The sequence below is a fragment of the Leopardus geoffroyi genome, chromosome C1 (genome assembly GCF_018350155.1).
Source record: "Leopardus geoffroyi isolate Oge1 chromosome C1, O.geoffroyi_Oge1_pat1.0, whole genome shotgun sequence".
Classification (NCBI taxonomy): domain Eukaryota; kingdom Metazoa; phylum Chordata; class Mammalia; order Carnivora; family Felidae; genus Leopardus; species Leopardus geoffroyi.
The window spans coordinates 192,855,943-192,882,932 of NC_059328.1; the positions used below are offsets into that span (position 1 = coordinate 192,855,943).

Sequence of the window (26,990 nt, forward strand, 5' to 3'; positions counted from 1 at the left end):
ACCTAGCATACTTTTCCTACAACCCTTTGCATGAACCATATCGTTTAGAACTTAACTCAAAAATCATCTTAAGTAAGGGGCTCAGTAGGTTAAGTATCCAACTCTAGATTTCAGCTCAGGTCATGGCTTTGTGGTTCAAGGGTTCAAACCCCACATTGGGCTCTGCTGACAGATCGGAGATTGCTTGGAATTCTCTCTCTCTCCTTCTCTCTCTGCTCCTCCCCTGTTCACGCTTACTCTCTCTCTCTCTCTGTCTGTCTCTCAAAATACATAAATAAACATTTAAAAAATATTGTCTTAAATCAGGACAGACCTCTCCATCACAGTATAGTCTTGGCCCATGATCACTCTCTATCTCCTTAATTTGATCCCCTTTACTTGAAATTGTACTTGAAATTGTTTGCACACGTGTTTATTGTTCTCTCCACTCTATTGTGAATTCCATAAAGCAGAGTCATGGTCTGCCTCATTCATCTTTGTATGTTTCATCTTTGTACTAATGCCCGGTGTGTAGTTGGTATTTGTTACATTGTTGTAGAATGAATGAACGAATAAATGAATACGAGCACAGGATTTAGACTAAGTCCCCAAATGCCAAAGACTCTGTCTAAATCCTCCACTTCTCTGCACGAAAGCTTGCCTTGCTCAATTAGACTGTTAACAACAATCTTAACTTGAACTTTTACTTGTTAGTGATCACTGAGATTCAGGCATATCCTGGGTTTGTCTGGAAACATGGTGGGGTGTGTGACAGAGTCCTTTATGTGAGAGGGGTGTGTGGGAAAATCCACTTGGAAGGGATTTAAAATGTTTTCACTGCTCAGATTCAGAGAGACCCGGATTTGTTTAAGAAGCTGGTGGGGTGATTTCTCAGAACAAGAGAAGGAATTTGACCCAACGTAAAGCTTTAAGAGGGGAGTGGAAATCCTGATAATAACCATGCCCACCATACCCAGAGCAGAAGACATACAACCCATTATGCTCAGAGACCTGTGTGGAGAGAACAGCAGGAATAATCAGCTTCTAAGTAAATACAGGTGATGGGGATGCCTGGCAATGAGGACTTCACGTAGGGAAGAACTTCTTTCCGGATCTAGTGGAGCCAAGAGCTTGTGTGAATTTGGTTTTCAAGGAGAAATGAAAAATAAAATGGTAGTGTTTTCCACTAAAGAAAAAAAAAAAAAGCTATTTGAGGACACGATAGTTAATAAAGCAACTGCTCACATAAAATTCTGCTGAGACATCCATTAACTGACTTATCTTGATTGTGAGAGCCTCTGCCTTTATGCATTCTCAGAGGTGCTTAGACCATTAACCTGCAAGAGAAGCCCAGGATTATCTAGTTCTTTCTGCAGGAGAATGAAGCTGCTGCTTGGGACCCTTTACCTCTTGGGGATCCTGGTTCCTGAGGAGCTGGGATATGATGGGTGAGAGTGATGTGGGAAGAGGGGCTGATTTGTCTTGATTTAGACCATCTAAATGGAAAGCTTTTTTCAAGATCAGTATAGCTGGATTCTCCCCTCTTCCAACCCATATGCACCACCATGAAATAAGAATAATAAAGATTGTGGAAGTTTTGTCATTCAACGTTACTCTAATAATCTTTGAATAAATAGATAGATATCTGACAAATATTTTCCAACATATGATAAATACCAAAGATATGTCATGTGTGATCAAAAAAAGGAAATATTAATGAAAATTCTGTATCCTTTATTTACAGGTTCATAATTGGTAAATAAGATTATGCTAATTATTTGAGAAAATGTTTAAAAATGTTTAAAATTTCACCAAGATATAGTTATTATTAATGTTTTTGGATATATGGGTAGATTCAGTACTATTGTTGGAATTTTTCTGTTAAATTGTATTATTGAAAATTTCCTTTGACATTCATAATTCATTTAAAACATATTGCAATCATTAATAATATCCCATCATTTGTACCCTACGGGGCATATGCTTGATTTCTACTTTGTCATCTTTACAAATAATGCCATGGTGAGCATCCAGCCACATAAAAATTTTTTGCAAGTCTTTGATTATTTTCTTAATATAAGTTAGAAGGAGAATTCCTCATTCAGAAGCTGAGGAAAATGTAAGAATCATATTGCTTATTGCCAAATTGCCCTCTAGAAAACTTGCATCGGTTTGTGTGTGAAAATATCCAGTTGGCTTACTTTGCATTTTGTTGATTTCTAATAAAATTTTGTGGATTTTGTCTTGATTATTACTCATTTTATTACTTTATAAATTGCCTGTTCGTATCATTTGCTTATGTTTGTGTTCTTTCTCTCTTCATAATGAATCATAACTTTTTAAAACATATAATGTATATCAAATCTGTGTGTGTCGGGGGGTATAGTTTTCACATAAAGTGTGTATTTTCCTTTGTTCATGCATGGTTTATCCTGCTCATTTGGCATATCTCATCAAGCATGCATGGTTGTAGATAGTATTTTTTCCTTTTGCTTCATGGGTAAAAGAATCTTGCAATAAACTCACTCTCACAGAACAGGGAAGTTCACTCTGATTTTTGCCCCAGATGAACAGTGCAATCTCAGCTTATCTCTTAGCTTGATAGGAAGTCTTATTTCAGAGATATAGAGAGAGTCTAGGATCTTTCCAATGCCAAAACCTCTTTGAACAGTCCATCTCATGTTTTCCATCAGTTTACTTGGTTTCATATATATATATATATATATATATATATATATATATATATACTGCATTTATCTTTCCACCTGAGGTTCTTCCCTCACAAATTAGAGACAAAGACTTGCATATGTCATGGGGCTTTGATTGGGAAAAAAATCAACTTGCTTAAAAATATCAAAAGCCTTAAAACTTACACGTTGTTTCAAGTAGTAGCTCTGTCTCTGAAAACTTATACTGAGGAAATAAGCTAAGCACAGAAAGAGTTTTATGCACGGAGATGTAGCTTTATTAATAATATAAATATTGCATAAAATATTATAATATTTGGAAACAACCTAAATGTCCCATATTAGGTTATATACATGTTGATATATGATCTATGATAATGGAGTATTATTTATCCATTAGAATAATGATTATGAAAAAATTTTAATAGAATTAGAAAAAGCACGTTTTATGCCAAAAGCAAGGTGCGGAATGGAAAAATGGAATAAAATAGCTAGAAAAAGAAAAGAAAAAGTATGTGCCAAAATGGTCATTGTTATCTTTGGATGGTGATGTTTCCCCCTTTACCTTCAACTATTCATTTTGTGAATATCAACTATTCATTTTGTGAATTTTCTTCAATAAAGATGCATAAAACTTTTATTGAAAAAAATACTTTTCAAGCCCAGGTTAAATTAGGGGAATGATTTGGCTCAGGCAATGGGACTCTGACGAGATGACTCCCGTCAGATAACTCAAGTGCAGCTATGACTGCTCTTAAGGAGAACATTTTAAATCTGCTAGTCTTGGTCCTTAGTGACTGTTTGCATCTTCATTATTATTTACTAATATAAAATAATGTCCACTTTTTTTATGGCTCTTACCAACTCAAAACATGGGTTACCTGCCATTTTTGATACTCTATTCATTACATGTGATGCAATAAAGGTCCAGAAAACCTATGATTAACAAAGATTACAAGCTTTGCAATCTTTCTTTTGAGCATTTAGGGAAGTGAACTCCTATATACTGCATTCTCCCAAGACAGTGTCAGTCTGTAAAATCACTTGGGATTTAGCAATGTGACCTAAATGCTTGAAAATATTCATCCTCTTTGACCTATTAATTTTTCTCCCTGGGATGTAGCTCAAGGAAATAGTCAGAAATGAGCACAAAGATTTATGCAAAAAGTCATTAACTCCAGAATTATTTACAATAGCAAAAAAACAAAAGGAGAAATAGATTTAATATGTAGCATAGATGACAATGTTTAAATAAGTGATGCTTAGTAATAGATACCTACTGTGAAATATTATGCAGTCATTCAAACTAATGTTTATAAAAAGTTTTCATTGGTTTGAGGAAATGCTTCTGGTAGATAGGCAATACAAAGGAGTAAAAACAAAATTTGATGTAGATATAATCTGCATTGTGTTTAAGAAAAAAAATGTGCACGGATAAAATACAGATAAGAAATATGCCAAAATAGCAACAGTGGACTCAGGGAGATGGGATTATTAAGGATTATTCCTTCTTTCTATTTTCTATTTTTCTCCTCTCCATACTTTCTAAAATTTCCATGGTTAAGCGTATGCTAATTTTATAAGAAGGGAAAAAAAGTTTGAAAATACATTACTGTCATGAAATATTCATGTAACTGTATCCTTACTAAGTATTGAAAATACAAAATTTGCCTCAGTGTTCATTAGATTTTTGCTTCTTTATGCATTCCAGTCAAAATTCCACTAGACAATCTTTGATCCACAGTATTTATTAATAATGTACCCCAAAGGATCATTTTCTCTGTTAAACATTTCATGAATTCCTATTCAAAAAGAATACACAAAGTACAATAATCTTTTCATTTGATCGGTGAGATGAGACTGGTGATAATTTGGGGGATTAGCCAGTTTTTCTTCCCTCTCTGCATGCATTATGCATCATCCAAGAAATCGCCTAGAAACAAGCAATTGCCTTTTCTAAGTATATGGTTTAAACATTGCTTGAACTAAGTATTTGGGTTTCTGAGATTTAGGTATTGTGTTTAATCTCGTGGAAAAATGATAAGCACTCTTAATATCAGATGTTTTCACTCAGATCCCATACGGTTCTTTTTTTTCTTCCTCTTTTCTTTTCTTTCTTTCTTTTCTTTTTTTTTTTTTTTTTTTTTTTTGCATAGGAAATGAACTCAGTCATTCAATGTTGGGCTTAATAGGCAAGGTACTCATACATTTAGCAGACATTAGCTAGGGGAAAGCCAAATGTTGGTTCTTGATGGTGTCCAGTTACCTTTAATTTCTTCCCTTCTCTATTGTGGAATTGCCAGGGAATATCAACCCAACTGAAACAGGAACTCACCAGGGACTAGCCCTGTTTTTTGTGTACTCACTTTCCTACCCTGCTGAGTAGATAACTATGATAAATACTCAACCATAAATGCTGAACTATATGAAGGATGGAACAGGGTTGCTCTCGAATAGTGACCATCTCTGTCCCAACAGTGTTGTGAAAGCCTCTCTGATGATCTCATTTCTGGGCCAGACTGGACAGGCAGGACAGCCAACGTGAGGAAAGATGAAGGGAAGGCTGAAAAGATATCCTTCTACTTTGCTTCATTTCCTCTCTCCCTCTTTCCAGGAAAAGCACTAAAATTGTTTTCTAGTGACTTTATAATGCTCGTACTTATTTTGCTCTCTTCGTAGTCCAAGTTAGAGCTAGACAAAGTTTTATTTATTTATTTTTTAATTTTTTTTTCAACGTTTATTTATTTTTGGGACAGAGAGAGACAGAGCATGAACAGGGGAGGGGCAGAGAGAGAGGGAGACACAGAATCGGAAACAGGCTCCAGGCTCTGAGCCATAAGCCCAGAACCTGACGCGGGGCTCGAACTCACGGACCGTGAGATCGTGACCTGAGCTGGGACGCTTAACCGACTGCCCCACCCAGGCGCCCCTAGACAAAGTTTTAAATGGGCTAATAAATATTTTATGCTGATTCCCTAGGGTACAATAAATGCATAATTTACCCATGTAACAACATCTTCAGAATAAAACAACAACCTGGGATAATAGTATTTACCTTAAGGATTTTTGTCAGGATTAAATAAGTGTATATATATGTATCAAGTTCTTTGAACAGTGCTGGCACGTATAATTGCTCGCACAAAGTTGGTTGTTATTACTGGCTATTCTCAGGTTAAGAATTCTCCCTCCTTTGTCTCCAATACACTTAGTGTACCATTTAACTGGTAGTCAATCGGGCACTTTCCTTTTCACACTTTATGGCTTATTATTTAATGGCTGAGTATTTATGTCTATTCCCTTAAGTAGATTTTAAGGTCTGTAAAAACAAAATCGACTTTTCTTTTATTATTATCTATTACTAATTTTGCATACAGTACCAAGAGCACCCACCTCTTGGGTTGTTGAATGAATTAAGTAAATGCTTTTATCAGTGCCTAGCATATAGTGCTCAATAAAGATTAGCTGGTATCATAATATATATATATATATATATATATATATATATATATCTTCTGATTATTTGATAAAGACATGAAATGTGCCCTTGAACATTTATGTGTAGATTGAATTTTTATTAATTTAAACACACCAGGGGTTGTACATATTTTCTTTACAAGATGATAATATGTTTTGTTGATCAACCTCAACATATTGCTTGCATCAGTATATATATTTTATATTAGAACTGCTCACCCTGAATGAAGCACTCTTGCTTACTAAAAAAAAAAAAAAAAAAAAATCAAATGAATGATAAATATTAGAAACAAATCCCTGAATAACATGTTGTTTCTTAACTATTACAATTTTAATAACAGTTATTTCTTTTAATCCCCTAAAATTCATTTTCATTATTTTAACTGATTATTTAGACAATCCTATCTCATGAGATTTTCATTTGCACAGAGTGAATAAGGTAAAATTCATACTGTTATTAAATTTAGAATAATAATTCTTATTAATATTAGCTATTCTTATAAATATTAGTAACAATTAAAAATAATAAGTGTGGTTCCAAGTTGAAAGCCATGGAATTATGTTAGAGAGATTGATTTCTATTACAGTGGGTAATTGTGGTACATGGTGCTAAATGAACCAGATTGAAAAATAAAATTTAGTCAATTCAGTTACTGGAGTTCTGTAGCTATGAATGGAACTTGAGTTTTAATTAATTCTTTCAAAATATTTTGTTGCTCAGTATTGTGTGAAGACAGTACCAGTTGGGTGGCTAACGTATTCTCCACACAATTTTTATTTTTAAAACGATTGCAGCTACATAGCGTTCTGCTTTGCTTTGTTTTGAACTACTAGTGTGCCTTAACGCTGATTAAGCATTAACTAGTTGTCAGAATTATGCTCGCTGTAACATGGATAAGTGTATTAATTCATTTAGTTTTCGTAAGAATCCTTTGGGAAGGTATGGTTATTCCCATTCTGCAGATAAGGAAATGAAGGTTTAGGGAAAGGGCAGATATAATACCACGAATGTTCAGAGGGAAAAAAAAAAAAAGAGAAAATAGATAAAAGTCGTTGAAACATTAACTCATTCAATCTCTGACACATCCTTGCAGTGCAAGGTCACAATCCAAAAGTTCACACCCCAGCTTCTCCAAAGGCTCACATCCTAGTGCTCTTAATATGATAATCACTCCATACATATTTGTTGGGTGAATGAAGTATCAGTTAGTATGTGCTCATAATGAAAATATTATATTCTTCTTGCTTAAATAAAGCCTTTTAGCTAGGGAACTAAAATATTTATCAAACACTTGCATGACTTAGAGATAGGGTACTAGCTGTTCGACTTACTAGTTCTGCAACCGTTTGCAAGTTACTGAATTTCTCTTGGCCTCAGTTGTTTTATTCATAAAACATGGGTGATTGATAACATTTCACAGGGTTATAATGAGAATAAATTATATAACGTGCATGAATGTATTCTCTTACGTGCTGGCACAATATCTGGCATAGCGGAGCGGAACTGAATAGTTTTATTAAACTGTTTATCAAAAGATGAAGAATATATAGACAATCTGAGTAGGCCTATATTTATTAAAGAAATATAATTAATAATTAATACCTGTCCGAAACAGAAAGCTCAGGCCCCAGTGGGGCCTTTGATGAGTTCTACCAGACACGTAAAGAAAATTTTACCAATTCTGTACAGTCTGTATCAGAAGGTGGAAACAGAAGAAATACTTCCTGACTTACTCAATGAGATCAGCATTACCCGAATACTAAAATCAGAAGAACAGCATTATGAAAAAAACACAAAACTACAGATCAATATCTCACATAAACATAGATATAAAAATCTACAACAAAATACTGGCAAGTTGAATCCAACAATATATAAAAATAATTATACATCACAGCCACCAACTGAAATCTATCTCAAGCGTGTAGGGCTGGTTTAATGTTTGATAATCAACTAATGCAAATCCATCACACCAATAGGCAAAGAAATAAAAACTCATATGATGCAGAATCAATAGATACAGAAAAGGCATTTGACAAACACCAGCACCCATTCCTGATAAAAACTCAGTAAATTAGGAATAGAGGGGAACTTCCTTTACATCGTCAAGAGTAGCAACAAAAAAATCTACAGCTAACATCATACTTCACGGTGAAAAACTAGAAACATTCCGCTTAGATTAGAAACAAGGCAAGGATGTCCACTCTCACGACTACTTTTGAACGTTGCACTGGAAGTTTTAGCTAATACCATCAGACAGGTAATGGAGATAAAAGGTATACAGACTGGGAAGGAAGAAAGAAAACTGTGTGCACAGATGACATGATCACCCATGTAGACAATCTGAAAGAACTGACAAAAAACCCATCCTGGAATTAAGAAGCAATTAAGCAAGGTTGTAAGGCACAAGGTTGGTGTACAAAAGTCAATTGCTTTTGTATATAACAGCAATGAATAAGAGAGATTTGAAAATAAAAGCATATTATCATTTATATTATCACCTCCCAAAATAAGATACTTAGGTATAAGCCTAAAAAAAATATGCACAAGATCTATATCAGAAAAGCTATAAAACTCTAGTGGAAGGTATCAAAGAAGAACCAAATAAATGGGGAGATGTTCCATATTAATAGATAGGAAGGCTCACTATTGTCAATTCTTCCCAAGTTGATCTATAGATTCAATGAAATCTCAATAAGAATCCCGGAAGGTCATTTTGTGGATATTGACCAACTGATTCTAGAGTTTATATGGAGGGACAAATGACTCAGAATAGCCAACACAGTATTGAAGAAAAACAAAGTTGCAGGACTGAAACTACCTGACTTCAAGACTTATGATCAAGTTACAGTAATGAAGACAATGTGGTATCGATGAAAAGAAGAGACAAATAGATCACTGGCACAGAATAGAAAGCCCGGAAATAGACCCACGTAAATATAATTAATTGATCTTTGACAAAAGAACAAAGGTAACACAATAGAGCAAAATAGTCTTTTCAACAAATGGTACTGGAACAAGTGGGTATCTACATGCCAAACAACAAAAAGTGAATCTAGACATAGACCTTACACCCTTCATAAAAATGAACTCAAATTGGATTAACAGACCTAAATGTAGAATGCAAAACTATAAAACTTCTAGAAGATAATGCAAGACTTTAAATACAACACCAAAAGCACAATTAATGAAAGAAATAATTGATAGCTTGGATTTCATTAAAATTAAAAAACTCTACTCTGCAAAAGACAATGTCAGGAGAATGAGAAGACAAGCCATAAACTGGGGGAAAATATTTGCAAAACACGCGTCTGATAAAGGACTGTTATTTAAAAATATACTAAGAACTCTTAAAACTTAACAATAAGAAAATTAAAAACCTAAGTTAAAAATGTGCCAAAGACCAGAACATATACCTCACCAAAGAAGATCTACTGATGGCAAGTGAGGGTACAAAAAGATGCTCAACATCATGTTATTGGGGAACTGCAAGTGAAAACAATGAGATACCACTACATACTTAGCATGGGCGAAATCCTGAACAGTGACAACACCAAATGCTGACGAAGAAGGTAGAGCAACAGGAACTCTCAGACATTGCTGGTGGAAACACAGGAGGGTATAGCCACTTGGGAAGACAATTTGGTAATTTCTTACAGCACTAAACATACTCTTAACCATATGACCCAATAATCATGTGTCTTGGGATTTACCCAAATGAATTGGCAATTATGTCCACACAAAGCCCTGCACACAGATGTTTGTGATATTTTTGTTCATGATTGCCAGTTAAGCAATTAAGATGTCCTTTGGTAGGTGAATGGATAAATGAACTGTGGTAATTCCAGGCAATGAAATGTGAGACAACTCTAAAAAGAAATGAGCTATCAAGCCATGAACAGACATGGTGGTAAATTAAATGCATGTTACTAAGTGAAAGAAGTCGGTCTGAAAGGCTACACCCTGTGTAATTCCAGTTCTGTGACATTCTGGAAAGGGCAAAAACAATGAAGACAGTAAAGATATCAGTGTTTGCCAGTGGTTGGGGGATGGGGGACAGGGATTAACAGAGCACAGAGGATTTTTAGGACAGTGAGACTCTATGATACTACAATGGTGGCTACAGTTCATCATACATTTGTTTAAATCCATAGAATGGGGGCGCCTGGGTGGCGCAGTCGGTTAAGCGTCCGACTTCAGCCAGGTCACGATCTCGCGGTCCGTGAGTTCGAGCCCCGCGTCGGGCTCTGGGCTGATGGCTCAGAGCCTGGAGCCTGTTTCCGATTCTGTGTCTCCCTCTCTCTCTGCCCCTCCCCCGTTCATGCTCTGTCTCTCCCTGTCCCAAAAATAAATAAACGTTGAAAAAAAAATTTAAAAAAAAAATCCATAGAATGTATAACACCAAGGGTAAACCCTAATATAAACTATGGACTTTGAAAAATAAAGATGTGTTTGTTGATGTTGGTTCGTTGAATAAATGTTCCACTGTGATGTGGGTTATTGATACGTGTGTGGGGGGGGGGGTGGATATATATATGTGTGTATGTGTGTGTGTGTATATATATATATGCACGCATTATATATGTATCTATATAATGGAGTATTATAAGTATACAATACTGTTGGAGGATTTTTTTTAACCACAATACCCGGGATTTGTTGTCTTGCCACTTCAAAGAATAAAGAGGTGGACACAAAATGAGCAGCAGGCAAAAGTTTATCAGAGTATAAGATTAGAAAGGAAGAATAGCAGGAAAGCTCTCTTTACAGAGAAGGGACATTCAGAAGTGAATGCCCCAGGACTATAGGGAAGGGTCCTTGTTTTATAAGGTTCTGGTCAGCCCTCCCCCTCCCCTTCACTTCTCCCTTGTTCCTTCTCAGGTTCTACCCTTGTTGGCTAGGTGCTGAGTTCTCCGTCCCTGATTGGCTAGTTTCCATTGTATGAGGGGTGGTTTCTGGCCCGAACCTAGGTCTTTTGTCAAATTCCTGAGGGAAATCAGAGGTGGGGGGCGGGGTCTGTTACATTCTTAAGAGGAACCTTAAGCCTTGAGGGGGTTTGCTGTGGTCAGACACTCCCAGAATTGTTGCAAAATATGTGTCGTCACCCCCCCCCCCCCCGCCCTCCACAGTTTAGGATCAGTTTAAGATCTGAACTCAGATCCTAATCCTTTCCTCTCTGCCTATTTTAGCCTATCTTCTCCTATTATAATACATGTATTGAATAGCCCTCAGCCGTAAAAAAGAATGAGATCTTACTGTGTGCAACAACCTGGATGAACCTAGAGGGCGTAATGCTAAATGAAATAAGTCAGACAGAGAAAGACAAATACCACATGATTTCACTCCGATGTAGAATTTAAGAAACAAATCAAACGAACAAAGAAAAAAAAGAGACGAACAGAAAAACCAAACTATTAAATTCAAAGAACAAACTGATGGCTGCCAGAGGGGAGGTGAATGGGGAAATGGGTGAAATAGGTAATGGGATTACGAGTGCACTTATCATGATAGGTACTGAGAAATGTATACAATTGTTGAATCACCATATTGTATAACAGAAACTAATGTAACACTGTATGTTAATCATACTTCAAAAACATTTTAAAAATGATTTAAAGAATACTGCAGGCTCTTCAATCAGGCTGTCAGTTATCGTCAATCCCAACACTTTCCCTGTGACTCAATTTCTTCATCTCTGAAATGGGGATACTATGAGTACCTATCCCAGAGTGGTCAAGAGAAGTGAAGGAGATTTAAATTGCTTGAGTGTCTCCCTGGGTGACTCAGTCTGTTAAGCTCCCGACTTTGGCTCAGGTCATGATCTCACGGTTCGTGAGTTCGAACCCCGTGTCGGGCTCTGTGCTGACAGCTCAGAACCTGGAGCCTGCTTCGGATTCTGTGTCTCCCTTCTCTCTCTGCCCCTCCCTGCTGCCGTCTCTCTCTCTCTCAGAAATAAAATAAACATTAAAAAAAAAATAAAAAAAATTCCTTGAGTGTCTCATGATAAGTTTCAGTTCAATAAATCATAGCTGTCACTTCTTTTACAAATTTAAAAGTATGTTCGTCTACAACATCTCACTGAATTATCTCAGCTTCCTTGCAAGATTGGGGTGGCTGTCCTCCCCTCACTCAACTGATGGAGAAACTACAGTTTGGAGAGACTCAATTGTTGCCCAACGTCCCACAGTCAGTAAGTCACAGCGAGAAGACGCTAACATTGACTTTTTCTCCTCCAAACCCTGTTCTCATCGCTTCTGACCACCTTTTTATCAGCTTTTCACTGTTCAGGACATCCGAGTTTCTTCCCTGCTTTCAGTCTGGCTTTCTTCTGCAGATCCCTAGCACAACACAGACGAGAGGTTGTGGAGGAGACAGTGAGCCAGAGGAGAGGCCTGGACGCCTATTCCTATACCAGATATCACCCCATGGAGGAGGTGAGCAAGCACACAGAGAACATTTTTTTAAAGAAATATTTGTATTGCTACTAAGATGTTGTTGCTTTTGAAACTGGATACAGGAAAGAATTAGCTACTCTATAGACATATTTGTGACTTTATGCCAAGCTTTTTTCGAAGTATAAATTTTCTAGAAATAGAATCTCTGGGTTAAAGGATAAGCACATCTAAATTTTTATATAAATGCCCAAGTGGCTTTCCAAATAGGCTTTGTCATTAATTCTCTCCGCATTTGGGGGGGGGGGGTCTATTAATAATTTCCAGAATTTTTTTCAAAGAATGCAGGAACAAATTTACACATTCTTCTGTAACAATCACCCTCAAGCAGTAAAGATTCTAAAAATTTGAAGAAGGCACAGTAAGGCCCCTGGAAAGATTATGCTCTGGTATCAGGAAAGGTCACACCTGCCTTGGCCACTTGCTCTGTGACCTTGACCGAAACATTCAACCTCCTTGATCCTCAGTTTCCTCGTCTGCGAAACAGGAAATCAGTACCTATCTTGCAGCTTTTCTGTGAGAGTGAATGGAATACACTATACTACATCTGATTAAACGATGAAGGGGGGCGCCTGGGTGACTCAGTCCGTTAAGCATCTGACTTCAGCTCAAGTCATGATCTCAGAGTTCATGGGTTCGAGCCGCACATCGGGCTGTGTGCGGACAGCTCAGAGCCTGGAGTCTGCTTCGGATCCTGTGTCTCTCTCTCTGTCCCTCCCCCACTCACACTCTGTCTCTCTCTTTCTCAAAAATAAATAAACATTAAAAAAATTAAACAATAAAGACGTAATTGCTGCTGCTGTGCTGTTATTTGTAGCCCTCCCACGGCTTAAGACACCTTCATCTGACTCAGTGCCATCAAGAAGCATGCACAATACCCACGTGATAAGCTGTTGCTCTCTTCAGTTAACAGAACTGAGTTGAAAAAAACCCCACTGACCTATTACTAGTGTTATAATAACGAATTTTATCTACAGATATTCCATGTATCTCAATCGAGATACGAATTCTTTGAATAGAATATTTGTTATCCCAAAGTAATTATTGCTATTTACCATAACTCTTATGGAAGAGATGTTTCAACTATACAGATATTGAGTGTGGGACTGTCCCACACTCAATAGGATAATGGCTATCCTAATATATTTTATGTTTACGAATTCCCTTATTCCATTCACCATTATAGAATCCCATAGTACTGACATACAGGTGAAGGTATAAGACTGCTTTTCCAAGCATGGTATAAAACTTTTAATTATATCAACATCCATTCAGGTCTCCTCACATGAATCAAAATGATTGATTTGGGATTGATTGAGGAACTTCCATTGGCATGTTCTGTAAAGGGCATATCCAGCTCCTCTCTAATCTTGGATCCATGGGCATTGGCAAAGGATACTGCTGGGATCCAAAAAGATCCCCCAAAAGCCTGACTGAAACTTCTGGCATGATTGGGTACCACATGGAAACCTAGAGGTGTGTGACCATTTGAAGGACGTGTTATTGTACGATGTTTCTTTAAAAATTTTTTTAGTGTTTATTCGTCTTTGAGAGAGAGAGAAAGACAGAGTATGAGTGGGTGAGGGGCAGAGAGAGGGAGACACAGAATCTGAAGCAGGCTCCAGGTTCTGAGCTGACAGCACAGAGCCCAACACAGAGCTCAAACCCATGAACTGTGAGATCACGACCTGAGCCGAAGTCAGTTGCTTAACTGGCTGAGCCACCCCACCCAGTTGCCCCAGTATGATGTTCTGATATTCCCTGTTATCAGTGGATTATTGAAATTATGAATTCTCAATAATTTATTTGTAAAGTTCAATAAGGTGTTCTAAGATTGGGTGGCAGAGTCGATCTTTAAAGAAAATGGGAGGCAGTCAGTGGTAGTTCATTGGTTGAGTCTTGTAGTTTGTTTAGCACACAGTCGTTGTAATGTAGAACACATAGTCCAGAGTTCAGTTTCTTAATGAGAGAAGCAGTTATCTTAATTAGAGGCAAGCAAACGATTTTCTTATTGATATCCTCAGTCCTTCCTGACTGTTTCAGATCTATCAGTGGATGATCCAGATAAGTGAGAAGTACGCAGAAGTCGTGACACAGCATTTCTTGGGAATGACCTATGAGACCCGGCCCATGTATTATTTGAAGGTGAGTGAGAAGGCTGAGAATTACCTTAATTCCTTGGTTCACTGCCCTATTACCACTTATTGTAGACATATTAATTTACAAAGCACATTCCCAAATTTGAGAGTTATCTATAAGTACAAAAAAATAAGTTGTATGGGCTCTGAAATAGAATTTACTCAGGAATTGAGTGAATGATTGGTTCATTCACTACCTACCTGATTTTCAATAGGCCATCAAACTCTGAGCTAAGTCAGCCAAAAAGATGTGTAAATATCCTCTGCCTGGGGCATATTTTAAAGAATAAGGAAGCAATAAAAAGAAACTAATCATCAAATACACACACTCATAAAAGGGGTAATTATAAAAGAGAGCTAAGATAAAAGGTGGATTAGGAAATATGCTGGCAGTTTTGAAAATGGGTGAGGTTAGAGGGAAAAGGTTCCTTGAATATGATGAATCCAGTCTTGTATTTATCTCAATTTGTAAATTTCTCATTGATAAAGAGGGAGAGTCTTGATCAACCTCTTCCAAAGGCTTTCAATGACTAGAGTCTAGGCCATTTACGTTCAAAACAGATATGACTGTTACAAACTTGGGAGTGTTCACAACCTCTTTTCCATCAAAGGGAATCCACACTTGCCAGGCTAATCCCCACTCACCCCACTCCTCTGAAAAAGGAGGGGATCTTTCTTACTGGAGTAAGGCTGAACTGATGTACAAGAATGGCACAGGGAGAAAGGAAAGAAGATTTGGTTGACTGGGAATAGGGGAAGTTAATGAATTTAGTAGATATTGCAGGAGGTTATGTATTTGGATCCATTCACAGTTTCAAGAAGTTAAAAAATTTTTTTAAAGTATTTATTTTTGAGACAGAGACAGAGCATGAATGGGGGAGGGTCAGAGAGAGAGGGAGACACAGAATCTGAAGCAGGCTCCAAGCTGTCAGCACAGAGTCCGACACGGGGCTCGAACTCACTGACCATGAGATCATGACCTGAGCTGAAGTCGGGTGCTTAACTGACTGAGCCACCCAGGCACCCCAACAGTTCCAAGAAGTTTAAATGAAGACCCGCATTCATTTTTAACTACTTGAACCTTACCTCTTGTAGGTACTTTACCACTCTGAGTGAATCCTATGTGGTAAGCCTTTATAAGGTTTATAAAGACTTGGTCTCCTGGTTTATAACTTGGGGGTTTCTGCCTTTATTTATAATTAGGAAATAGGGGTGAAGGGAAGGTCAGGCTTTGGGTGGGGGACATGGGGAGTCAGAATATGGTCCTAAGAATAGCAGCCAAGGTACCTAGCAGGAGAGCAAGAGCAGCCATGGAAAGGGTCATATTGGTAAATGTCTCTGCCATCATCCCTGCCTCGTGCTTGGAACCACAGAGTTGAGGAAGAAAGGGACCTGTGGGGGAATAAAAAAAAAAAACCCTGATAACTTTGCACAGTGGCTTATGATTATAAGCAGTCGTTTGGTAACAGAGCATGAATGCCCCTCCAGATCAGCCAACCATCCAATAATCCCAAGAAGATCATTTGGATGGACTGTGGAATTCATGCCAGGGAATGGATTGCCCCAGCTTTTTGCCAATGGTTTGTGAAAGAAGTAAGTGTCTTTAGCTTCCTTTTCTTTCCTTTTCTATTTTTAGGCTTATTTATTTTTGAGAGGGGGGAAGGGCAGAGACACAGAATCCAAAGCAGGCTCCAGGCTCTGAGTTGTCATCACAGAGCCGGACACAGGTCTTAAACTCACAAACTATGAGATCGTGACCTGAGCTGAAGTTGGCCGCTCAAATGACTGAACTACCCAGGCGTCCCTCTTTAGTTTTCTTATAATGGTTAACCACCCAACAAAATACCTGTCACAACAGCTATTTAGAAAGCATGTTTCTTTCACATGTAGGCATGAATTACTCCTTCACCCCGAGGAACACGGAATGTATAAGTAGCTTTACTGAAAACTGGGTTAGGTATTCTGATCTCTTTTTAGTGGATCCCAAATAATTTTTACTGGAAGGTTAACATACCTAAATGTATATGACAATACACCTTGGAAGTCAGAGATGAGTAAAGCCTGGTGCTGTCTTTTTCAAATAATTTTGGGCAATTTTTCTAACACTAGGATCCCTACTTTTTCACCAGCAGAAGGAGCATTGGAGTGGCTTCTTCAGGGGGTCTGTTGTATGGATGGAGAGATTTAGCATGTGGAAAATACCTTGCTCAGTGAATTGTTACCTATTAGCTGGACCCTATAAGTCTTGAGAAACCCACAGAGAGATACCTACAAAGAGTAGTTCTCAAAGTGCGGTTCCTAGATCAACACCATCAACATAACTGGGAACTTGTTAGAAGTGCAAATTCTTACCACATTAGACCTAGGGAATTAGGGGTAGGGGATGGAAATGAGGGAAGAGAGCCAGGATGTGTATATTTTACCAAGCCCTCCAGGTGATTCTGATGCACAATGAAGCTTGAAAACCACTACCATAACAAACAGGACAACTGAGGCAGGCTGGAGGGTAGAAGGGTAGAAGTTCCATGTGCAATCACCTCTTGTAATTAAGTTGAAATTGTTAGAAAATTGAAAGAAAATATCTCTTCCCAGGAGCATTCCAAATGTTTCTCTCTTAAATTTTCAGATTCTACAAAACTATAAAGACGACTCAAGGATAAAAAAGTTGCTTAGAAAACTGAACTTTTATGTGCTTCCCGTTCTGAACATAGATGGTTATATCTACACTTGGACAACTGTGAGTATGTCGAGTCTGGTTCTGGAATGAGTTCACGAACTAGATCTTGACTCAGGTTCGTTTTTCTGACCTTAGTCGTTGGAGCGACCAACATGTTTTGTGGCCATGGAAAGAAAGAAACCCCATTTGGAATAAAAATCAACTCAATAATGTTAAGCCAACAATCTACATCAGGTTTAGGATTGAGGGAGCTGAGGTCTTTTTACAGTTGAAATCCAACACATGTTTTTATGTTTGTTTGTTTTTAACGTATCCCCAGTTTTCCAGCCAGAGTTAACGTTTCTCCAACTCCAACTCCACCTCCTTAAAGTTTGGGGATTGCTTGCCAGATTGGTGTAAGATTCATATGCTGCCTGGTACCCACCTAGTTTTGAAGCATGAGGGGCATAAATGATATATAAACTCTAGCCCAACTTTCATTTTTCATTGTGATCATTCACACAGAGAACCAATATCTCATAAGGTTTTTAGTTAGTAGAAAGCTGCCTCTTTAAAATCTCACCAAAGCATATCACTCCACAAACAAGAAGCCCTGTTTCTAAAGAGTATCCATTCCTCCCTCTCTCCCTTTGCTCCTCCAAAAGCTGTTCCTGGGACCCCTTTCTCTGCAATAGGCTTTCGGCGTGGGTGTGAATCAAATTCTTTCCTCTGAGCTTGTCTGGAGAAACTTGTCTTTATCTTCATCTCTGCTCATCAGTCTTTGCTTCCAGAAATGCGCAGAGACCATCACTGATACACCTGGAACAGCCCTTTTCCATCTGCCAAGCTATTTACCTTTCATCCTGTATCACTCGGACATAAAAAATGACTCTCTGAAGCTATCCCTGATTAAGCAGATCACGTCCACCAGGCACTGCTCATCTGCTCATGAGGAAAAGGCCATACTCCCTCCAATTTGATGGTTTACATGTAGGTACGCTTGGATTGTGCAGATGTTTCTGTTATTGGGGGTTGCTGGCCCCTCTGTGAGACTAAAAATTACATGCACAAGCTTCATTATGTTAAAGGCAAGTTTTTCCAGACAATCCTAGAGAATATTTTTATGTTTGAGAGCCACCCAATCATTACCAACACGGTGATTTATGAGACCGTAGAACAGCAGCATTTCTGTGTTCCTCTGTTACAGGATCGGCTTTGGAGGAAATCCCGTTCATCACACAATAATGGCACATGTTTTGGGACAGATCTCAATCGAAATTTCAATGTATCGTGGTGTAGTAAGTACATGTTTAGTAGATGACCTGCTGAACAAAAAAACAGAGAGGAGAAGCTAGGACCGAGGTGGACTACTAGAGATATAACTTACAAAAGTAGACAGCTAATTTTGCACAACTCTCTGGACTTCTTGACCAGTGTTTTTGTTCTAAGGAATGACATCTATATAGTAAGAACCAGCAACACTCAAATGCAGGACTCTCATCAAGTGGGATGGGGTAAACAGGGCAAAGAAAACCTAGATCAAGTGAATATGTTTGAAATCTATCACCTTATTTTTACTTATTTTTTAAAACTTCAATTCTTTTTTTTTAAGTTTATTTATTTTGAGACAGGGAAAGAGAGAGAGAGAGAGAGAAAGGGAGAGAGAGAGAGAGAGAGAGAGAGAGAGAGAATCCCAAATAGGCTACACACTATTAACATGGAGCCCAATGCTGGGTTTTTCTTAAAAAAATTTTTTTTTTTTTCAACGTTTATTTATTTTTGGGACAGAGAGAGACAGAGCACGAACGGGGGAGGGGCAGAGAGAGAGGGAGACACAGAATCGGAAACAGGCTCCAGGCTCTGAGCCATCAGCCCAGAGCCCGACGCGGGGCTCGAACTCACGGACCGCGAGATCGTGACCTGGCTGAAGTCGGACGCTTAACCGACTGCGCCACCCAGGCGCCCCATTGCTGGGTTTTTCTCATGAACCATGGGATCATGACCTGAGCTGAAATCAAGAGTCGGACACTTAGCCAACTGAGCCACCCAGGTGCCCCACACCTTATTTTTAAATATACGAATTATCATAAAGAAAAGAAAAGTCAGAGAATTATCCATGCAGATTATTTTTATAGCAGGGAGGCAGAAGTAAATAAGGCAAACATTTCTTTCTTAAAGCATTTTCATGTTTCTGAATCTCAACACACCCAAGGAATCAGAAGCAAATAAAGAGGTAAAAAAATAGTTCAGAGCAGTCTGGTTAAAAACCAGATGATAAGGGTTAAAATTCAGACTTGACAGCTGTATGGTCTTGGAAAAATTGCTTCATCTTTCTCTGCTTTAGTTTTCTCTTATTTAACATGTGGCCTGGGGGGGCCCCCGGGTGGCTCCGTTGGTTAAGCATCCAACTCTTGATTTCGGCTCAGGTCATGGTCTCATGGCTCCTGAGATGCAAAACCCCCAAGTCGAGCTCTGCACTGACAGCGTGGAGCCTGCTTAAGATTCTCTCCTTCTCTCTCTCTGCCCCTCCCCTCCTCTCTCTCTCTCAAAATAAATTCATTAATTAATTAAGCTAAACTAAGCTAAAATAAAATAAAATAGAATAATAAAATGTGGTCTGTAGTCATACCATCCAATCGGTAGATTGTTGTGGAGATTTGATCAGTTTCCACAGAGGAGGAGCCAACCACAGTGCCCAGTGCGTACGAGGTGTGCGGCTGATGGTCCTTATACTATCAGTGAGAACAGGCTACTGCGTCCTTGCAAAATAACTCTCATGATATGGAAGCCAGAAAGTCAGTGAAAGAGACTTAGGCCAATAAGGCTACGGCAGAGCCTGACCTAGGAACCCACGAACTGGTTCCCAAACGTCTGTTTCAGGGCCCCGCACAGATTTAAGTAAAAGGAATGCCATTTAATTTTGCAACGCCCTCCGCAGCCCATGGAAGCGTGGAGTTTGTCCCTAAGTCTGAACGCCAGCCCTCCTGCCTTTCTGAGTTCCTCCTTGAGTGACCATCCTCGTTCGCGAATTTGACCGGAACTAACTTCGACAAGCCAGGAAAAACCCTGATTCCACCCACGGGTTGCCCTGAGCAAGGGTGACTCCTTGTCCTCAGGTCTCAGCTGGCATCATGTTGACCTTCCCGTGGTGTCCCGTATATTCCAGGCATCGGCGCATCTAGAAACTGCCAAGATATGACGTTCTGCGGGACAGGACCGGTATCGGAACCGGAGACAAAAGCTGTCTCCAGCTTTATAGAGAGCAAGAAGGACAACATCGTGTGCTTCCTGACCATGCACTCTTTTGGGCAGCTCATTCTCACTCCTTATGGCTACACTAAAAATAAGTCCAGTAACCACGAGGAGCTGGTAAGCCCACAGCAGCAGAGTCTTTTAACAAAAGCCTCCATGGGACCCCTGCCTTCCTTTCCTCGGTTTCCATTTTCGAGATTTTGGCTCCAGCCCCGCTTTTGTTCTCCCCGCTCTTCCTTATTTTCTTTCGTCTGCCTTTTACACCTTGCCAGACGCCTGCTGGGAAGGCTTCAGGTTAAATGCTGCTTTACCTACATTAATTAACTACCTGTTTCACAAAGTGTCAAGTTGGGAGACATCTTAGGTATTCGTCTATAATATAAATGAGACGATTATGTTAATAATCTGCAGGAATGTGCTTTCATTTCTGTAAATTCTCTTGAAGCTCCGTTCAGCAATTATAGCTTTTGAACCGTGCTTTAAAGAACTTGCCAGCTGTTAGTGGAATATGGCATATCTAAAATAACATGGCTAAATAATATCTGCTCTCTTCTCTGCTAAACACAATGCTTTATTTTCTTCTAAGCTCTGCTTCTAGTATTTGCCTAGGAATGTCTGTAAGGGGGAGCGCCCGCGAGGCCCAAGCCGGGCAGGGAAACTGCACTTTGTCTCACCTGGCTCTTCTGAAGCTGTGTTTACCAGAGCACCGGGCAAAACTGCTGAAAAGGACAGGTGTCTTTGCCCTTTCAGGAACCCGAGGACAAAAGACACAAAGTAAAGGCAGAGGACATTTAGAATTGTTGGAATGTTTGGTATCTTTTGTAAAGCATTATTTTTTTTTTTCGATTTTTAATTATGACAAAATTGGAATGACCTAAGATTCGCCATTTTTAAGCGGGCAGTTCGGGAGTGTTAAGTGCATTCGCATTATTGTGCAACTAATCTCGAGAAAACTCTTTTGTCGTGCATAATTGGCACTCGCTACCCATTAAAAACAGCTCCCAGTCGACCACTATTCTGCCTTCACTTTCTAGGAGCTTGACCGCTCTAGATAACCTCCTACAAGTAGGATCGTATGATATCTGTCTTTTTGTGACGGGCTCATTTCATGTAGCATAATGCCCTCAAGGGTCACCCAGGTTGTGTCATATGTCAGAATCCCCTTCCTTTTTAAGCTTTAGTATTCCATTATGTGTACGTATCACATTTTCTTTATACATCAGTGCATATTTGAATTGCTTCCACCTTTGGGCTATTGCAGATAATGCCTCTATGAACATAGGTATACAAAGATATTCTTTTGAGATCCGCTTTCCATTTTGGGGGTATACAACCAGACATGGAATCGATGAATCATCAAATGGATCAATGAATCATTTTTAATTTGATGAGGAACATACTGTTTTCCATAGGGACTGCACCATTTTCTATTCCGGCCAACAGTGTGCAAGGGTTCCGATTGCCCCACATGCTCATCAACACTTGTTATTGCGGTCACAGAGGCCTGGGGACCCAGGCAGTGGTTGGTAGAGTCCGGACTGGAACTCATGTCTTCAGACTCCAGAGGCTACATTCATTTAGTCACTTCATACTGCCTCTCTGCTCTGAAACGGCTTGCAACTTCTAGGAACTCCTATCAACTTAGATGCCCAGACCACCGTGTCCTAGTTCTTCCTATCCCCGAGCTCTAGAAATCTCATTTCTTCTGTAAAGGAAACTGTAGAAACAGAGCTTTCCGCTGAGATGCCCAGAACCCTTTTTATATCCCAGTTTCTGTGGCATTTGTTGTAGATGGCTACTTTCTGCTCGAAGGGATCTGTGGCAAACACAAATGAACCACTAAAGACAGGCCGTTATAGATCTTTGATGGGACACGCCTTCCACCAGCAAAATAAAAAAGCAGCCTGTAACCCCGGTATAATTTTAGGGAACTTTGTTCCTTTTGTGGCTCGGGAAAACAGATACTAGGTGACCATTTTGCAAGGTTTGTATGCAAAGGTGAGAGGTTCTTGTGCTGTTGGCTCTCTGGTTAGAGCCCTCTGGCCACAGGCTAGAAGAGGCAAGAGGGCAGGAGAGACCTGTCACACAGATATCACCACTACTGGACGGTAACTCCAAGGTGGGAATTACCCAGAACACTTTAGGACACACTTTAGGACGACAGGCAGAAACTGGGTCATTGAATTGAGAAAGGTTGCTTCAATTCTGTATCTCTTATAGTCTCAGGAGCTGAAGAGTTAGCATAAACAATCATCTGTAAAAAAGACAGTGTGAAATTTTTGCCACCTTGTGTCAACCTTGTTGAAGCTAGCTAGCAGTGGTTTTGGGTTAAGAACCTAAGGGTAAGCTTTGATAGAGTGCACAGAGGCACGGAATCAAGCCAACTGTTTAAGGAGATTTCCAGTTTTGGTACTATTTACAACTACCAGAGACTAGCAATTAATCTCTATATATTTACAAAACCAGAAATTTGTAGAAATCATGATAAATATTACACTGCATGATAGACAACTTGGCAATCACTAAGTAGGGGAAACATAACTATATATAGCCCTGTTCTAAATGGCTCTGGAAATTAGAATAGCTGTAAAAATTCTAATGTTTCAAATGCGGACATTCTTTCATTTGAACCCTTTCCTTCTCAACTTCTAGATTCCATCCCAAGCTCCATCCCCCCACACACATGCCAGGGCCTTCATCAACCTTTTTTTTGTGTGTCTGCCTGGGCATATACGACTATAGGAAATTCTCTGGGCCCAGTGAAGGAGTTATGAAGGCGGCTTGAGGTCTTTAGAAATGTAAACTATGTGCTACTGGCAAAGGGATTTTTATTATTTTGACTGAAGTTCCTGTAGGCTGAGAAGAAGGCAGCAGAGAAATTGGCTCTGTATGGCCTTGGGGTATAGTGTCAAAAGGAGAGGGAAGAATAATCAGGAGGTCCACCCCTAAAGATAGAAGTCAGAATCTTCGCATTTTATTTTATCTTCTTGGAAAGGACCAAGTCTATAAGCTAGGGCCACCATTGTATACTTCTCCTATATGTTATTCTATGTTATTCTTCCTACTCCTATCGACTTCCCCATTAGAATTGCTAATGGAATCATTGAAAAAAAAATCAGAAGTTCACAGCCAGGATTTGAGGGAAAGGAATTACATAGGATAAAATAAGTAATGGCTGGCAATCAGAAGAGGGAAATCATCATCTGGGGCGAACTGCAGAAGAAAAAAAAAAAAAATCCAAGTGCCATTTGGAAGGAAAATGTAGCCTGGAACTGGTCCATATAATCCAAATAAAAGTTAAGGCCCACACGGACCAGTTAGCATGTAGTTTCACTCAAAGAAATGCAGAGACATGTAGGAATGACAAATAATTAAAAGCAATTTGTATCTCTACCGGACTCTGAAAGAACTTCGAAAGGAACTGTAGTTGGTAAATCACAGAAATTGTTTCCCCTGGCTGTTCATTTCACTTACGGATAGCAACTACCCTGATCCTTTCTCTTCACCTTTCATTTTTATTTTCTTAGCAGAATTTCTGTCTCCAGAAATCCCCTCTCTGACTTTTTTCTCCTTCTTATCATTTTCTCTTCTTCTACAAACAACTCTTATACCCCTTTGCAGTGTTAATGATGAAAACCAGCTTTATTTCTTGTGCGTCTTTAGCCCATACTACCCATCATGTCAATGCTGGACAACGTGAGACCAGGAACGAAGCCAGACGTAGAATCTCTTCTCAGGAAGAGAGAGAGAAGGTGAATGGCCCAAGACGGAATTCTCAGTATTGAGTAAAGAGGCGAAAATCTTAAATACATATGTTCAGTTGAATGTTTTTTCTTCTGTTTTCACCACACACAGAAAGTCCCAAATGCCCTAAGGATGCTGCTCTCAACTGCTGTATGTGACCCACCACGACTTACTACCTTTTTCACTCTTCCTTTTGAATTTCATTGAGCCTATCCCGACTCTACCCAAGCGCCACTCTGTCATACCTTAGGATTCAGCTGGACAACACAGGACCAGGAAGGAAAAGACAAGATTTAAAGTTAGACTCATCCCTAGTCAGATGTCAGGGGAACTGATGCGTCTGCGAGAGCAGTCAGGCTGCCCTAAGAGGTAAAGAAAGCCAAGGTAGATCCCAGTCTAGGCAGGGAGTGGGTAGGAGGATTTGGGTGGTGTTTGTGTAGAATCTAAGGGGAAACATTAGGGAGTCAGGGGTGGAGAATACTTAGAGAAGACTGTTGAAAGGGTACGTGAGGAGATTTATCAGAAGGCTACTAAACATAGCCAGTGCACTTGGTCTCTCGGTATTGGTGGCTCTGATCTCAGAAAAGGGTCTGCAGAGAGCAAGGTTGAAACATTAGAAATCATCCGGTTCTGACGGATTTCCCGTGTAGTCCGGTAACATGGTGGTAGGTGTGAGGAAGGGTGTTGCTTCCAGCTCTGAAATTCTATAAGCCTACAATCTCAAATATGAAACTGAGAAGCTTGGGCTTAATTCAATGGGCAGCTAAGCGTAGGGCTTTTGAGCAAGATCATGATCATAGTTCTACTCTACAGAAGTTCACTTGGAAGCCAGAGGAGATCGGTTAGGATAAGGATTGGTGAAAGGAAGGGAAACTTACTAGAAGATGACAATAGTCCATTTCAGAGGTAATGAGACTGAAATAGGGTGATGGCACTGGAGATGCAACTTGGTAACCATTTGAAAGAAGGAGAGTCAAAGGTGAGGGCAAGATTTTACATGTGTTTGCAGGAGCATGGGGCATCAGAAATATGGAAACCAGAATAGCTTTATTAGTGGGGGAATGATGAAATTGGGTGTGAATGTTTTGAGTCGGAGGTACCAGCAGGCTACCTAGGTATAGAGGTCCAATAGGAAGTTAGGAAGATGGTCTGGAACTCTGGAAAAGGATTTGGACAAAATATGAAACCCTCTGGATTGTTGGATTTATTTTTAACACCAGATATCTGTCTCTGCATTTCCCACCTACAGATCCAAGTTGGACAGAAGGCAGCAAATGCATTGAAAGAAAAGCATGGAACCAATTATAGAGTTGGATCGAGTGCAGATATTTTATGTAAGTAGCTTTTTTTTTTTCCTCCTCTTCAATAGTATCTAAGGAACAAAAGAAACCAGTGGACTTTGGGGAGTGGGATGGGCAGGAGAAGGACGGAAGAGCTCCAGAGGTCAACAGGAAGTTGTACAAATCAAAATGACTGAGGATAAAAGGGAATCTGTACCAATCTAGAATTATGCTCTCTAGGGATAAGGTGTGAGCTAAAAGAAAAAAAAAAAAAAATGAATACACTGGCGCATACCAGAAGTCCCTCTGGCTTCAGTTAAAAAGAGCTGGCAAGTGAGAAGGTGCAGGAGTTAACAGGAAGGACATTTTCCGGTGACCCTGGGTCAGTTGATTCAGTTCTCAGAGGACCTATCAGGCTGAGAAAGCAAAGCAGGTGGGGCTCGGAGAAAGGATCCAAGACAATGAAAAATTTAGTTAAAAGGACAATGCACTGCTTTTCCCCATCCTCAGCCACCACATCTCCCACCCACCTGAGGACCACCTGGATGATGTTTGCATAATATTTTCCCTATTGCTCATTTTGCTTCAGTTCCTTTATATGTCAGTTCACTTGCCATGTAATGCTGGGTTTTCCTAGTTTTTGATTCAGCTGAGAAGCTTAACTAGTCCTCTGCTATGTGCCGGGCATGATGAGAGGTACTCTGGGAGATGGGCGAGAGGGAACAGAGAAGTTAGACACGACGTAATTCCTGCCCTACGGGGGCTTCGTTTCAACGAGAGGGAGAAGTCAACTACCCATGAATCCTTACTATGAAAAAGTCTACTCATTTTCCTGCACCGAGCCTTTCCTCCCTGAAATGGCCATGGAGACGTGTCCTTTCCCAGTATAACTTCTACCTCTGCCTTCGTGCTTTTGTTTGTAGATGCCACATCAGGGTCTTCAAGAGACTGGGCTCGGGACATTGGGATCCCCTTCTCATACACGTTTGAGCTGCGGGACAATGGTACATACGGATTTGTTCTGCCAGAAGCTCAGATTCAGGCCACCTGCGAGGAGAGCATGGCAGCTATGCTCTCGGTCCTGGATGACGTCTATGAGAAATACTGGGGCGCGGACAGTGCTGGAAAGGCAGCATCTTCCGCCGTGGTGCTGGGCCTGCTATTTTCCTTCATGTCTCTTCTCTGAGTGCATCCTCCCCATGCCAGCTCAGCCCCATTGATGAGAACGTGGTTGCGGCGAAGGTGCTTGGCTGTCGTTAAGGAGGAATCAAATAATTTAACTAAAGATACTTCCCATTTCAATAAAGACGAATCACGTTTGCATTTT

At 39.6% G+C, this 26,990-nt stretch overlaps 1 protein-coding gene across 1 annotated transcript; it reads left to right on the forward strand.

Annotated features, from left to right (window-relative positions):
• Positions 1-1,285: 1,285 nt before the first annotated feature.
• Positions 1,286-26,990, forward strand: CPO (carboxypeptidase O). Its single transcript, XM_045480953.1, has 9 exons — positions 1,286-1,427; positions 12,476-12,575; positions 14,637-14,738; positions 16,220-16,324; positions 17,358-17,468; positions 18,595-18,685; positions 20,554-20,756; positions 25,633-25,717; positions 26,587-26,990. The coding sequence occupies exons 1-9, from the start codon at positions 1,360-1,362 to the stop codon at positions 26,847-26,849; spliced, it is 1,128 nt and encodes a 375-aa protein (XP_045336909.1). The 5' UTR covers positions 1,286-1,359; the 3' UTR covers positions 26,850-26,990.